The sequence below is a fragment of the Prunus avium genome, chromosome 6 (assembly GCF_965620075.1).
Source record: "Prunus avium chromosome 6, drPruAviu1.hap1.1, whole genome shotgun sequence".
Taxonomy (NCBI): Eukaryota; Viridiplantae; Streptophyta; class Magnoliopsida; order Rosales; family Rosaceae; genus Prunus; species Prunus avium.
The window spans coordinates 22,830,620-22,846,472 of record NC_142289.1 but is presented as its reverse complement, the minus strand read 5'-3'; the positions used below and the strand labels follow the sequence as shown (position 1 = coordinate 22,846,472).

Below are 15,853 nucleotides of genomic sequence, written 5' to 3'. Positions count from 1 at the left end.
TCAAAAACACTAATAAATATAAAGTGACTACATTTGGTTACACATTCGATAAAATAAACTAATTTTTTAATTAACACGACATATACACATCATTTGTCGTATTATGTGATACACAAATACGATTAAAATAATGTGATCTTTCTTGCATTTTTCAATCCGAAAAAGTAAAAACCTAAACACTGGACAAGGCTGCCAAAAGGGAAAATGTCATATCCAATTTGTCTCACCTTCCAAACGTGGCGTAGGGACGTTGGAAGTGTATGGTATGGTATGAGGAGGTGAATTATGAATACGAAACCGAAATAAATAACAAAGTAGAAAGAAAGAAAAAAAAAAAGGCAAAGGGGTCTTGCTATATAAAGTATATAAAAGCACTTCCATTCAGTCACTAAGTTCTGCTTGATCTGAATTCTTCTGAAGGCTGTCCAAAGGTTTCAAGCCTATATCGATCCTTGTGATCAATGGGTTCAACGAAACCTTATTTGGCAGTAATTTTCATACAGATAATATATGCAGGCATGATCTTGCTCTCTAAAGCTGCTTTCAATCGTGGTATGAACAGCTACGTGTTCGTCTTCTACAGACAAATGGCAGGAGCTCTGTTCATGTCCCCTCTTGCCATGATCTTTGAAAGGTAATTAAAAACTTCGCTTCTTCTTTTCCTTCTTATGATCACAATCACAAATCTACAGTTCGTTATTGGTTTTTGGTTTTGGTTGGGATATATTCCAGGAAAAGTGCAACGCCTCTTTCTGTTGTGACCTTCTGCAAGATTTTTATGCTGTCTTTTCTGGGGTAAGTAGGGTTTTAATCTTTTTTCTAATAATTATTAAGTTCATAATTATTTGTTCATTGCTCTTGCAAAAAAAAACAAAAACAAAAACAAAAAAAAATCAATGGTTTTTTATTATTTCAGGATCACTTTGGCCATAAATGCTTATTGCATTGCCCTTACCTACACATCAGCGGCTTTGGGTGCGGCATCCATTAACTGTCTACCTGTTGGAACATTTTTCTTTGCAGTTTTGCTCAGGTACTTGCTTAATTTGCTCTCTCTCTCTCTCTCTCTCTCTCTCTCTCTCTCTCTCTCTCTCTCTCTCTCTCTCTTCATCTTCTGTTTCTATATAAATTGAAATTGATTCACAAAAGGAGATTTTTAGAAGGAAGGGGATACCAGAGATTATATTTGTCCACCATTTTCTCTTTTTCTTCTTCCATAAGGCATCATCAGCAGCGGTCCAAACAAGTTAAAGCTCACATATATATTTATTTATTATTATTATTTTTTAATGACTTTTTTTCACCAACCAAACCAAAACTACTTCATTAGCAGCACTGGTACTTGAAGGTATTAATAATTTCAATTTTATTATTAAAATGCAGGATGGAGAAAGTGAAGATAAAGACAGCAGCTGGGATTGCAAAGGTTGCAGGCCTGGTAGTGTGCATGACAGGTGTGGCAGTCCTTTGTTTTTACAAGGGACCCCAGTTGAAGCCTTTTTTACATCATCACCTCTTGGAGTCTCATTACAGCCATCAAGGCCAACAACAAGCTCATGATTCTTCTTCTGGGCACAGATGGATAATTGGTTGTTTCCTCCTGCTCGTTTCTATTATTTGTTGGAGCTTGTGGCTTGTACTTCAGGTACTAACCAGTCTTCTCTGTCCTATACCCTTAATTAATTTAGTTTCCTCTCTTTTCATATTTTTTAGCTTTTTTTTATTTTTATTTTTTTATATCGGAGGAAAGAAACCCCACAGGGTGCCATGGGGGAGGGGGATCCACCACCACTGTGGAGGGAATCCATTGACAAATTTTTTTTGTTTTTATTTTATTTTTGCTAAATTTAGGAAGAGAGAGGGGGATTTTTATTGCACACACTGCCAAAGTGCCATATAGGTTCGAATCTGAAACCACTAATCTGCAAATTAAGGCTTTTTCCACAAGTCTAGACCCCATATATTTTTTGAGTTTTTTGGGTAATAGACGAGCTTAGTTTTAAAACTTAAATGCATGCTGATGGTGGTTTAATTTAGTGTGTTTTATTGGCTTGGCTGAACAGGCTCAACTTCTTGTAAAGTACCCTGCAAAGCTACGCTTCACAAGTCTACAATGCCTGTCAAGTGCAGCACAGTCATTTGTTGTTGCCATCGCTCTGGAAAGAGATCCTAGTCAATGGAATCTGGGCTGGAACATTAATTTACTTGCAATTGCTTATTGTGTAAGCAGATTTTAAGCCTTTTTCTCTGCAACCCTTTCCTTCTTTAACTTTGTCCTGGCAGCAGAGAAAACAAAAAAATAAAAACAAAAACAAAAACCCGACATGATTAAGATCATTGCCAAAGAAGTAGGTTATTCTAGAATTTTAGTCTTGGCAAAAGGGTTCAATAAAGAACTTTGTAAAGCTTGTTGCATAAGTAAGATTCAAGTTGGAGAAAATGGGGTTTAAATTATCAGGTTTAGGTGGGTCCATTTAGTGACTAAATTTTTCTTTTTTGGTTTAAATTTTCACGTTTCATTTCTTTTTAGTTAAAATTTGACTTGTGTGGTAACAATCAGGGCATCATGGTGACCGGCGTTTCATACTACTTGCAAGCATATGTGATTGAGAAGAAGGGGCCAGTTTTCCAAGCCATGTCACAGCCATTAAATCTCATCATCACAGTTATTGGCTCGGTGTTGCTCTTAGGGGAGGTCATCAGTTTGGGAAGGTAAATGAATTCTTTTCATATATATATTTTTTTGGTAAATACCACGAGGTGTCCCCACACCCGAAGGGTGGGATTAATCCCCGCTCGGGGTTCGGCTTGCTCCTGGCCACAAAGTGCTTCCAACGGGTTTTGAACCCCTGCTATTGAGGCACTAGGTAGCTTGCCAACTGGAGGTGACAATTTCGCACCACACCTTATGGTTTTTTCTTTTCATATTTTATATACAAAGGGAGAAGTCATAAACCCTGAAATATTCAAAAACCCTTGAGAATGTCCATGTTGAACAAAAATATTTTTCATTCTTTTTAATTTTCTTTCTAATTTTTAATTCTTTGTATCTTTTTATATATCTATATATTTAACAAAAGAGGCTAGTATTTTATTAATTTCCCAAATTATATATATACGGTCCCCTTCTATTGAGGGATCTCTCAAATAATTTTATTTGAGGGACACCCTTTAGGGTCGCCTACAAATTTGTTTTCAACAATCCAAACCATCTATTTTTAAAAATTATTTTACTTAACGAAAAAGAAAAGAAAAGAAGTTCATATTCTTTGGAAAATAACGTCACTTTATAAAGTGAATAATTATTCAACGTAGACGTTTTGTTTGCATTCGGATGATGATGGGTAGATCGATTGTCCTAATCATTTCATGTGGCTCTCCTTTTTGCAGTGTTTTAGGTGGAATCCTGTTGGCTGCGAGCCTTTACAGTGTTTTGTGGGGAAAAAGCAAAGAGCAGAAGAGCATGGAAAATGGTACTTGCTTATCAGTTCCAGTTCAACCTGAAAAGGAACGTGCGCACCTGAAAGAGGCAGAGGCCACCATCGCTGAACCAACCTTGTTTGTTTAACATATATAATATAGTTTAGTTCACTTCTTAAATTAAGATGCAATCCAGCTCTTGTAGATGTCGTATGGTTGCCAATCCCAGTTAACTAATGGGGATTATGGTGGTTGTGTTTTCTAAAATATTACTGCTATTTATGTTATAACTTGTAAGACTAGTCTCTTCCGGACATCTGAAAAAATTCAAAAAATACAGAGTAGATTATATATAGCATGGCCCTGCGCATTGATGACACACATAAATCGAGATATGATCCAAATTTAAAACAAACAAAACGACTATTGTATAAGACTAAAGTAAAAGTAGAGAGATAAACACAATAAAATATAGACTGCTCAATTATTATCACTCTCTAACTTTGTTCAAGATACGTGAACGGTTCAGCTCCAATGTTGACGGTGAGTGCAATACATTTACGGTGTAACTTCACTGGTTCATACAAGCGATATTAAGGGAGAAGATTTGGACAAAAAGTATCAGGTTCAATAATAAATATTTGAACTACAACTCCTCTGTAAAATTCTCCACATTATGTCCTTCTATTTATGTATTACACGACACTCAGAGAGTTCGATAAGTCCCCTTGGACATGTCCCTTAAAAAAGAAAAAACTCCCCTTTGATGTCACCAAAAGAAAACTACCCCTTGGGTGATCCTAAATCAAATTCAATCAAACAATAGTTCTAGCTAGTCATCTAAATCAAATCAATCTAGAGTCCATAACAAATTTGAAGCCCTAAATACCTAACCAGCATTTAATACACCTTCAATTTATTCACTATTATAAAGTAAATTCAACTGAGAAATTGGGTTAACTGCGCTTGCAGGTAAATCTTTATAGTCGTTGCAATAAATGACTTGTTTTTGAAGTTTTCCTCCAATTTCATTATCATATGTGTGTCGCATTCCCAGTACTGATAAATTATAAGTCGTCAGTCCTATTCGCAATGTTATAAATTTATAACATCACATGCTAAATCCAACAATAATCAACAACATTCATGAATGTTAAATGTTAAATGTTGAATGTTATTGAGTAGCCTTCAAGTGGTCCAATAATCCCATTGTTGTTGAGAAACTTTGAAACCAAATTTTCGTCATATTAAAGACTTTTGACCTAGATTTTTAGACTTTTAGAATATGAACCGCTCAAAGGGTTCGATGGGCATCGAGGAGGTCTTGAGTTGGAGAAGAACTGGCATGTCACGGGGATAGCACTGTTTTTCTATCCCCATCCAATTACTTTCAGTCACGTGAAATCCTTATCACGTGTGATAGGACGTGATTGATTGGAATAGCAAAACAGTGTTATCCCCGTTATATAGATATTTCTAAAATTCTTTATAAAAAAAATTAAATCTTTCATACATTAAGAAAGGACTAGTTTTCCAAATTTCCTCCATTGTCCATGTAGTTCCCTTTCACATATGGGGTGATGAGAGAGATGGATTAAGTAGATCACATGTGGCATCTAAGAGCTAATGGTTTCGAAAGTAGCTATAGATAGTTATTGGACTCAGTATGTAGATATTTCAAAACTTTCCACATCAATTTACATGCAGCCTACAATCGTATCATAATTGTTCCAACTCATTCACATATAAAAATGGTCCCAAGATTAATTTCTATAGAAACGCTCATCAAATTGACACTCCTTCGTTTATGCATCACTGAATAAACACAGATATCATGTTTTAATTGTGTGTGTTCTGATTGCCATTTTTTTCACGGGAACAATCATAGACTGACAATTAGTAAAGGGACTCTAATGGTAATGATAGCTACTTTATGTCATTCCATTTTCGACACATGAAAGTTATCTTTGCACAACGACAAGTTAGAAACTCTTTGCAGTGAGGGAAGGGCCAGTTCCGACTTTTCAGTGGTCCAGGGTTAGAAATTTTTTAAAAAAAAAACTTATGCACATGTACTTTCATTTTGGCTTAAATATGGTAAGTTCCATTGAACTAAAACAGACAAAATAAGTCATCAACTAGAATAATTAAACATTTTATTGAAGGAAAGTGTTGGATTAATTAGAGGTTTGTTGTTCCAAAACAAATGAATAATTTTTTAAATGTGGGTCATTGTGTTGTTAAAGGTGAAGTGATTTTTGAAATGATCATGAAATTTGAAAATGAGATAAATTGAGCGAGGGGAAGTATCATAAACTTTAATTTCAACTTTATAAAAATAATGCCATACAAAAATTGGAGCCCTGTCACACATAAACAAGAATCTATCTTACTTAGACTACCTTTCTTTCTTGAACTATAGTTAAACAAGAATATTAAATACTCAAAGGTAGGCAGCATATCATTATGAATTATAAAACAGCTACGTGAAAGTAAAGTAGCAATAAAATATTTTAATAAAAGGACAGTAACAATAATATAGTAAACAAAGTAGCAACAATATATTCTATATTTATAGGGGTGAGATTCTCAAAGTAATAAAATAAATAAACCTTTGTGGGTGGGGATGGGATTCTCATACCACTTTGATTAATTAAATTAATAATGCATGCAACCACCAAGTTAAGTGTATGGATAGATGAAGTTGAATTTCTACTTTGCGTTGTATCCATCAGCAGCAGTATTAGTGCCGTCAAGATTCTTTTGAAAAACATTGTGAAAAAAAAAAATTCTTTTGAAAAAAGAAAATCAATGGTCAATCGGTTGATAATATTTGTTATTTTTACTTTTTGTTTTTTCAAAGAGAATGAGAATAGGTGTGTTCAAATAACATTACTAATGAGTATATACGAGATTAATTTCAACTTAAGAAGAGGGTTGAGAGAAACTTTTGTCTTTGGTCCTATAGTTTGTTTCCACTTTAGTTTAGTTTATGTGATTTTAATTATGATGATTTGAATTTTATAGTCTGACACTACTGCAAAAAGTGAAAAAGACGACTAGAAAAAGACGATGGTAGAACAAAAAACCGTCGTTGTGTTTAAAAAGACGACGGTAACAAAAAACCATTGTGGATAAGTGACTTAAACAACTAAAAAATGGAGGTACTGTTGAATATTTTTTTTAAACGACGCACACAAATAAAAAAGCGTCGTCTTATTAAAAAGGTTTTCTTCAGAGTTAAAATCTGACCAAAAAACAACGACAACAGGTATGAATCCACCAACGTAGAAAATAAAGACGACAGTTCACCAAAAAACTTGCCGTGTTAACTCCTAACTAAACACGACCAACTGTTCTTAGTCCGCGTCGTATAATATAATGGAATCCACGTCAGTATATTACAAAACAACGACGTGTTAAATCAATGTACCATGACGCGAGAGATTAATTTATCGACTTATTATTTTGGAGTGTACTACGTCGGTACCTACAACACTACTGTCGTATTTTTTCTATTTATACGTCTGCCTTCTCTGTAAACTGCCGTCTTATTTTTATTGTTTTTTAAAATTAATTAATTTATTTATTTTGGTAATATCTTTCTTAATATCTATCAGAAAGAACTACTGCCCAAATACTTAAAACCATCACAAGGAACAACCAAGTATCTTAACACAAAACAAAATTTAATTCTCAGGTCAATCCTCAACAACATTTTTGTCTTAAAAGGCAAATCTCTACTGATCAATATTTAAAAGGAGCAATATTTAAAAGGCAAATACTAGCTGAGGACCCAATGCATCGTGGTTGTGTTTCTCCTCGGCAACCTTTTTTGCCTTCACCCTCAGCTTGTTCAACTGTTTCTTCCTCTCATATGTAAGCTGGCACTACTACAAAAACCACTTTGCGCGACGAATGATTATTGGTCGCGCAAAGGAAATTTCGTCGCACAAAGTTTGCGCGACGAAAATTTGGTCGCGCAAAACTCGTGGAGAAAGGGTTTGCGCGACGGCCAAAATTATTCGTCGCACAAAGCCATTTTGTGCGACGAAGGATAACAACTTGCGCGACGAATCATGACGACTTTGCGTGACGAAAATAACAACTTTGCGCGACGAATATTAATTACTTCGCGCGACGAATCTTGAAAACTTTGCGCGACGGACAATAACAACTTTGCGCGACGAATATTAATTACTTTGCGCGACGAAAGTTAATGTCGCGCAAGTGTACTTTGAGCGACGAATGTGAACGTCACTCAAAGGTTTGCGCGACGAAATATTCATTTTTTAAAATTTTTGTTTTTTGAAAATTTTAAACTAAAATAAACTAATTAAATAGTTTGCGCGACGAAATATTTTGTCGCGCAAGGTTTTTGAAATTTTTTTTAATTATTCCTCTTATATCAATTTCATTATATTAATTTTTTTAAATTTAATTTAATTGTATGATTTTATTTTTCTTAATTACTTTAATTTAAATTGACATATTCAAAATAAAATTACATAAGAAAAATAGTGGTCAAATTATCCAATATACATAATATTCAAAATGTACACTTAAATTAACAAAGTACAATAATAAAATCTACAAGCCTCTTATATCAAATCCTCAACTTTAGCCATCAAAGCCTCAACAATTCCCTACCAAAAAAAAAAACAAATATTGTCAAATAACAAAACAATAACATAAAATAATGACAAATAATTGGCATAAACTCAAAACTAACTCCAAAAACACATATTAATGAAAAAAATTTAAAATTTACAGAGAAGTGAGTGTGAGAGAATTAGAGAAGATAGTGAGAGAGAGATGAGAGAGTGAGTGAGAGTGAGAGATGATGAAAAGAGAGATGAGAGAGTGAGTGAGAGAGAGAGAGATGAGAGATTAAGTGAGAGGAGTGAGTGTGAGAGAAATGGTAGGATTTGGGGAGTGGGAAAGAGAGAAATGGTAGGATTTAGAAGACATTGAGAAAATGGTGGAGGAGTTATTTTGCTTTTAAAGAATGTATCACTTTGCGCGACGAAACAATATATTGGTCGCGCAAAGTGTTTAAAAAAAATTTAAAAAAAAATTCCCATTTTCGGTGCCCGCCAAATTTTTTCAGTTTTGCGCGACGAATTTCTGGTCGCCCAAACTTTTGCGCGACCAAAATACTCCAGCGTCCCATTTTTGGTGCCCGGCAAATTTTTAGAGTATACTTTGCGCGACGAATATTTATATATTGGTCGCGCAAAGTCGAAATTTTTAAAAAAAAATCCCATTTTTGGTGCCCGCCAAATTTTTAGAATATATACTTTGCGCGACGAATAATTATATATTGGTCGCGCAAAGTCGAAATTTAAAAAAAAAAATCCCATTTTTGGTGCCCGCCAAATTTTAGAATATATACTTTGCGTGACGAATAATTATATATTCGTCGTGCAAAGTCGATTTTTTTTTTATTATTTTAAAAATCCCATTTTTGGTGCCCGCCAAATTTTTAGAGTATATACTTTGCGCGACGAATAATTATATATTGGTCGCGCAAAGTCGAAATTTTTTTATTATTTTAAAAATCCCATTTTTGGTGCCCGCCAAATTTTTAGAGTATACTTTGCGCGACGAATATTTATATATTGGTCGCGCAAAGTCGAAATTTTTTTTTAAAAAAATATTCCCATTTTTGGTACACGCCCAAATTTTGAGAGTATACTTTGCGCGACGAAATACCAATTGGTTGCGCAAAGTCTTAAAAAATATTTAAAGCTAGTAATAAATACATATACTATTCAATTTCTTAAGTGTTATACGTACAAAATAAATAAATTTAAAGCTACTCAACGATCCAACCGTCAAACTTGTTTGTTTATACTTCGAGATCATATACACCAAAATTCAGAAAAAATAAACATTAAGAGATCAATTAATGGGACAAAACATTTCGACGGTTATAAACGAAAAATCATGATTTAACGGTTATTTCAACCCTGATTTTGATGATTTTTTACAGCTACACTCCTTGACCCTGTATGAATACAATGATTGCATTCGATCGTCAATTTAAAATATTTACACTAGTAGATACCACAAAATCATATGTTATATTTAATAAAAGTATAAATAAACTCTTATTTGTTAGTGAATATATTGTTTTCATGGCATACGCATTCTACGAAACTAGTTTCAACGATCCAACCGTCAAATTTGTTTGTTTACACTTCGAGATCATATACGCAAAAAATCGGAAAAAATAAACATTCCGAGATTAAGTAATAGGACAAAACTTTTCAACGGTTATAAACGAAAAATCACGATTAAACGGTTATTTCAACTCTGATTTTCATGATTTTTTACAGCTACACTCCTTGACCCTATATGAATACAATGATTGCATTCGATCGTCAATTTAAAATATTTACACTAGTAGATACCACAAAATCTTATGTTATATTTAATAAAAGTATAAATAAACTCTTATTTGTTAGTGAATATATTGTTTTCTTGGCATACGCATTCTACGAAACTAGTTTCAACGATCCAATCGTCAAATTTTTTTGTTTACACTTCGAGATCATATACGCCAAAAATCGGAAAAAATAAACATTCAGAGATTAAGTAATAGGATAAAACTTTTCGACGGTTATAAACGAAAAATCACGATTAAACGGTTATTTCAACTCTGATTTTCATGATTTTTTACAGCTACACTCCTTGACCCTATATGAATACAATGATTGCATTCGATCGTCAATTTAAAATATTTACACTAGTAGATACCACAAAATCTTATGTTATATTTAATAAAAGTATAAATAAACTCTTATTTGTTAGTGAATATATTGTTTTCTTGGCATACGCATTCTACGAAACTAGTTTCAACGATCCAATCGTCAAATTTTTTTGTTTACACTTCGAGATCATATACGCCAAAAATCGGAAAAAATAAACATTCAGAGATTAAGTAATAGGATAAAACTTTTCGACGGTTATAAACGAAAAATCACGATTAAACGGTTATTTCAACTCTGATTTTCATGATTTTTTACAGCTACACTCCTTGACCCTATATGAATACAATGAACCACTTCGATCGTCAATTTAAAATATTTACACTAGTGGATACCACAAAATCTTATGTTATATTTAACAAAAGTATAAATAAACTCTTAATTGTTAGTGAATATTGTTTTAATAGCATATGTATTCTATGAAACCAGTTTCAACGATCCAACTGTCAAACTTGTTTGTTTATACTTCGAGATCGTATACCCCAAAAATCGGAAAAAATAAACATTCAGAGATCACGTAATGGGACAAAACTTTTCGATGGTTATAAACAAAAATCACGATTAAACAGTTATTTTAACTCCGATTTTGATGATTTTTTACAACTACATTCCTTGACCCTATATGAATACAATGAACCAATTTGATCGTCAATTTAAAATATATATATTTCTAACAAAAACCCAATCCGAACTACAATAATATATTTTTCTAACAAAATAATTTTTTTTATTTTTGTCTAGACTTTGCGAGACGAAGATTATTATTTTTAATTTTTTTATTTAATTTTAGTAAAGACTTTGCGAGACGAAGATTATTATTTCGTCGCGCAAAGGCATCCAAAATTTTTTTAAAATAAATAAATATTTATTTATTTTTGTAAATACTTTGCGAGACGAAGATTATTATTTCGTCGCGCAAAGTCATCCAAATTTTTTTTTATTTTTTATTTAATTTCAGTAAAGACTTTGCGAGACGAAGATTATTATTTCGTCGCGCAAAGTCATCCAAATTTTTTTTATATTTTTTTATTTAATTTTAGTAAAGACTTTGCGAGACGAAGATTATTATTTCGTCGTGCAAAGGCATCCAAAAATTTTTAAAAATAATTTTTTATTTATTTATTTTTGTAAATACTTTGCGAGACGAAGATTATTATTTCGTCGCGCAAAGTCATCCAAATTTTTTATTTATTTATTTAATTTTAGTAAAGACTTTGCGAGACGAAGATTATTATTTCGTCGCACAAAGTCATCCAAATTTTTTTTTATTTTTTATTTAATTTTAGTAAAGACTTTGCGAGACGAAGATTATTATTTCGTCGCGCAAAGGCATCCAAAAATTTTTAAAAATAATTTTTTTATTATTTATTTTTGTAAATACTTTGTGAGACGAATCACTATTCGTCGCGCAAAACTCTGTGCACCGAATTCTAGTATTCGTCGCGCAAAGTTACTATTCGCGACGATTCTTTGCCGTCGCGCAAAGTTTTGTCGCGCAAAGTGACTTTGTGCGACGATTTGTTTTTCGTTGCGCAAAATTGAGTCGCGTAAGACTTTGAGCGACGATGATTTATATTTGTCGCGCAAAGTCACTTTGCGCGACGAATTTTGTTTCGTCGCGCAAAGTTTGGTCGCGCAAGGGGTTTTTTTTAGTAGTGTGGGCCCTCTCCTTCCTCTTGTTCTCAAGCTCTTGCACAGCCACAGATAAATTCATTAGTGACTATTTGTAAGTACAGGAATTAGATGAAAGCTTGCCCAACAAACAGTACTTGTCTACAGGAATCAGATAATTTCCAAAATCAACAAACGAGTGTGAAAAGCTCACTTGAGAGCATCAGGAATGACCATCCTCTTTATCTTATCATAAGGAGGTGGGACACCCTTGTATGCCTTCAAACGGGCAAGTGCGGCTGCACCACGCTTGGTCTTGTGAGGAATCATTCTGCAAACCAAAGACAATTACTGTAAATAAATTTATACAAAGAAATCCCCTATTGAGTGAAATAAAGCAGAAAACGCAACTAAAAACATAGATCACCTATTGAATCAATAAAATAAAGTGTCCACATTTGCTTTCAGAAAGACAATTTTTTAGAAGTTGATGAGACTGAGCCAGGGGCAAGAAGAAGTTGGAACCCTAATTGAAAACTGAGAGTTAAAAAACACGTGAAAAAATCATATTTAAACAAATTATCGTAAATATCCACGTCGGTTATATTACAAATAGCGACGTCATATTTAACTAATCGACGTTGTGTTTTAACAATTGGAAACGTATAAATATAATTAACCACGTCATCCCGTAAACTAAGGCCAACGACTTTTAAAATCAACAACGTCGGTTATGCATAAGAGCATCTCCACCCACAAGGGCTAAGTCTAAGGCAATGGCAAGCAAGGGCTGCCACTATTCACTTGAATAGTGTCAGCCTTTGCATTTGTGGTTCCACCCACAAGCCCTAAGTCTAGGGCAAGTCTAAGGCAAGAAAGGAAAAAAATATTATGCAACAAAATATAAACAATTTAGAAAGTGAATAAAATTGTTATGTATTTATAGGGAAAACATCTATAATTTTTTGGTATTTAAAAAAAAAAATTTGAAAATTTTTTGGATATTTTTTGAATTTTTTTAAATATTTTTTTGCTCGCTGACATCAGCGTGACGTCAGCATGACGTCACAAAACTCGGTTTGAAGCCCAGGCAAAACCTGCCCTTGGGCTTGCCCGGGCTGGTGGGACCCACGCCAAACCGGGCTGCAGGCTGCAGCGCTGGAGCTGCTTGGGCTTGCGAGGGGGGCCTTTTGCCCGGTTCTTCTCCTGCGCTGGAGATGCTCTAAGGGGTAACATGTAATTCCACTTCTGCAAAGTAAACTTTTTTCGTGTATTAACAAGAGAATGACGTTGTTTTCAGAACCCTAAAGTAACCACGTCGGTTTCTTAAAGTAAATAGTCGTTGAATTTCGAAGGACAATGTCTGTTTAGATAAACAAGCGCCGTAATAGCCACGTCGGAATTCCAAAAGTCGTTTGGCTTTAGTGATAACCACGTCGGTTCCTACTTATTTTCCATCATTATAACTAAATACTAGGGCAGTTTTTAATAAAACTGTCGTTGTATTGAACTCTGGGAAAATATATAAACTTTTCATCACCTGACCTAATGTTCTACATTCTCTCTCACCGATAAAATATCTCAGTTTCCCTCTCATTTCCCAAAAGCAGCTTCGTAAGCATCATCGTCTGAATCTCATCTCCAAATCACCATTTTCTTATGTCATAAGGAAACTTTCTTTGCACGCCAAAGGTTTTTTCTCAATCTCTTCCTTTTTTTTATCTTTCATTTGAAAGAACGAGTCTGGAAACAAGATTCCATCAAAATGAGGAAATCTTTCACTGGTTTGATTAAATTCATTAGTCCATCACTCTCACGACGGTCATTAAATCCGACCTAATGCAAACTGCACGACGGTGATTAATAACTGTCATGGTGTGACAATTAATATGTCGGAAACAAGATAAAACCGTCTTCTCGTGGGAGAAAGAACTGTTGTTTTTCCTGTATCACATCTCAGTAAGATGACGGTTGTCTTTTGTGTTTGACGTTGTAATTTTTAAACCATGTCGGTTCTTAGGCTGAATAACCGACATGGTGTATACACATTTACGTCATGAATGAGATAAAACTGTCGTCTTATTTCCATACATGGTCTGAGAGACTCTTTAATAGGACGTCGCTGTTTTCGTGTTACCGTCGTGGTGTTGTATTTACAACGACAGTGTTGTTTTACAACCGTCGTCCTAAATTAAATATCCCAGCTGTATTTTTTCAGACATCATTTCTTTATTATTTTGTCGTTCTTTTTAAATAACCGACGTTGTTTTTCTTGCAGATTAATTAAAAATGGTTTCGAAATCTCAAAACAAGGAAGCTCAAGTGTCAGAGGCTCAAAGGAATGAAGCCAAATCAGTTTCAAAGGCTCAAAGGGATGAAGCCAAATCAGTTTCAAAGGCTCAAGTGGAAGAAGGAAAATCAGTTCAAAGCAAACCCTCGAAGAGGATGAGATTTTCTTCAACCTCCGAGAAAGACTCGAGCATAGCCACATTTGTTGAGGAGCCAAAATCCACCCGCGGTATCAACACAATGAGCTGTGTTGTGAAGAGGAAAATTCAGAAGATTAAGCCTGTGGTTGAGTTCAATAAAAGGGGTAGACCACATGGCAAGGCTGCTGTTGAGATGCAGTCTTACATTAGTGTTTTGGCACGCACCAGAGTCCCTCTTGTGGACAAGAAATGGACTTAATTGCCCAAGGACCTGAATGAGCAAATTTGGGAAGCTGTTCAAATGGCCTATGTTATTGGGGATGGGTGCAAGAAGATGGTCTTGTTGTTTGCTGCCAAAAATGGAAGGATTTCAAGTATAACGTAACTAGGCAGTATATCCTTCCATTCGCACATGACAAGGAGAAGTTAAAAGAACCCCCTGAGCCTTATAAGTTCATAGAGAAATCGCAATGGGATGCCTTTGTAGCTTTAAGGTTATCCCCAAATTTTGTGGCTGTGCATTCTGGGCAAAAACAGAGGAGGGAGAAATTGGAGTACAGCCATAGGTTGTCTCGAAAAGGGTATGTAGGTTTGGAGGATGAATTAGAAGAAAACATGCTCGGTGAAGAAATCGATCGAGCTCTTCTATGGAAGAAGGCAAGAGAAGATAAAACAGGAAACATCCCTGATCCAAAGGTTGCAGAGAAGGCAAAATTAATCGTAAGTCTCACTAACTCTGTTCTAAATTTGAAAAATAGAGTGTTTTATTTTGGTATAGACGTCGCTCATTTAAATAACCGACGTTATGAAATAAACACCACGACGGTTTTTATTTACCGCCGTTTCAAAAAGAATAGCACGTCGGTTTTTGCATAAATCAGACGTCTAGATAGAATTAATACGATAGCTTAAATTCCGGAGATGGCCGTTTTTTTTTAAGTTTACTCACGCACACACTCTCCCTCTCTCTGTCTATTTCACTGAAATTTGTGGTGCACAATTTCTGGAAAAGAATGCATATTTCAATAGAGTTTTTTCACTTCTTCATTAAAATTTACGACGGTTTTATCTCATCTAGACGTTAGAATGTTTATACAACGACGGTAATTTTATGCCGCCGTATGAAATTAAGTCCTACATCTGTTTGTTCAATAGTCCGTCGTCTTAATTGAAATACTACAACAGTCTTTGATTTATGTTCTATTAATCTGTTTGCTTTTGAATATACGACGGGTTTTTTCTCCCGACGTTGTAAATTATAAACAACGACGGTATTTAACTATCGACATGTTAAATGAATACTACGTCAGTTATTTAAGGAAACCGTCGTTGTAAATGATATATTACGTCGGCTTATTTATCTATTTTACACTCTGCTTAGTGTCTAACAATCTCTCTTTCTCTCTTTTAGGATGATTTGCAAAAGCAAGTCTCCGAAGGCACTCTGACTGTCTCCGGGAGCAATGATATCTTGACTCTGGCTTTGAGAACCCCCGAGCATGGTGGGAGAGTCAGAGGAGTTGGTGCTAGCGTTTCCCCAACTCAGTTCTTCAATTTGCCGAGACAGCAAAGAGTAAAATTTGCTGACAAATTGAAGGAAACTCTGATGGAGGCAGTCAG

The 15,853-nt window shown here is 34.5% G+C and overlaps 1 protein-coding gene and 1 non-coding gene across 2 annotated transcripts; both read left to right on the top strand.

The window, feature by feature from the left end:
- The first annotated feature begins 378 nt into the window (after nucleotides 1-378).
- Nucleotides 379-3,736, top strand: UMAMIT21 (nodulin MtN21 /EamA-like transporter family protein). Its single transcript, XM_021974598.2, has 7 exons — nucleotides 379-634; nucleotides 733-795; nucleotides 917-1,033; nucleotides 1,384-1,645; nucleotides 2,064-2,222; nucleotides 2,561-2,712; nucleotides 3,391-3,736. The coding sequence occupies exons 1-7, from the start codon at nucleotides 462-464 to the stop codon at nucleotides 3,566-3,568; spliced, it is 1,104 nt and encodes a 367-aa protein (XP_021830290.1). The 5' UTR covers nucleotides 379-461; the 3' UTR covers nucleotides 3,569-3,736.
- On the top strand, nucleotides 3,723-3,829 carry LOC148293849 (U6 spliceosomal RNA). Its single transcript, XR_015836942.1, has one exon. It is a non-coding gene; the product is annotated as a U6 spliceosomal RNA (small nuclear RNA).
- The last annotated feature ends 12,024 nt before the right edge of the window (nucleotides 3,830-15,853 follow it).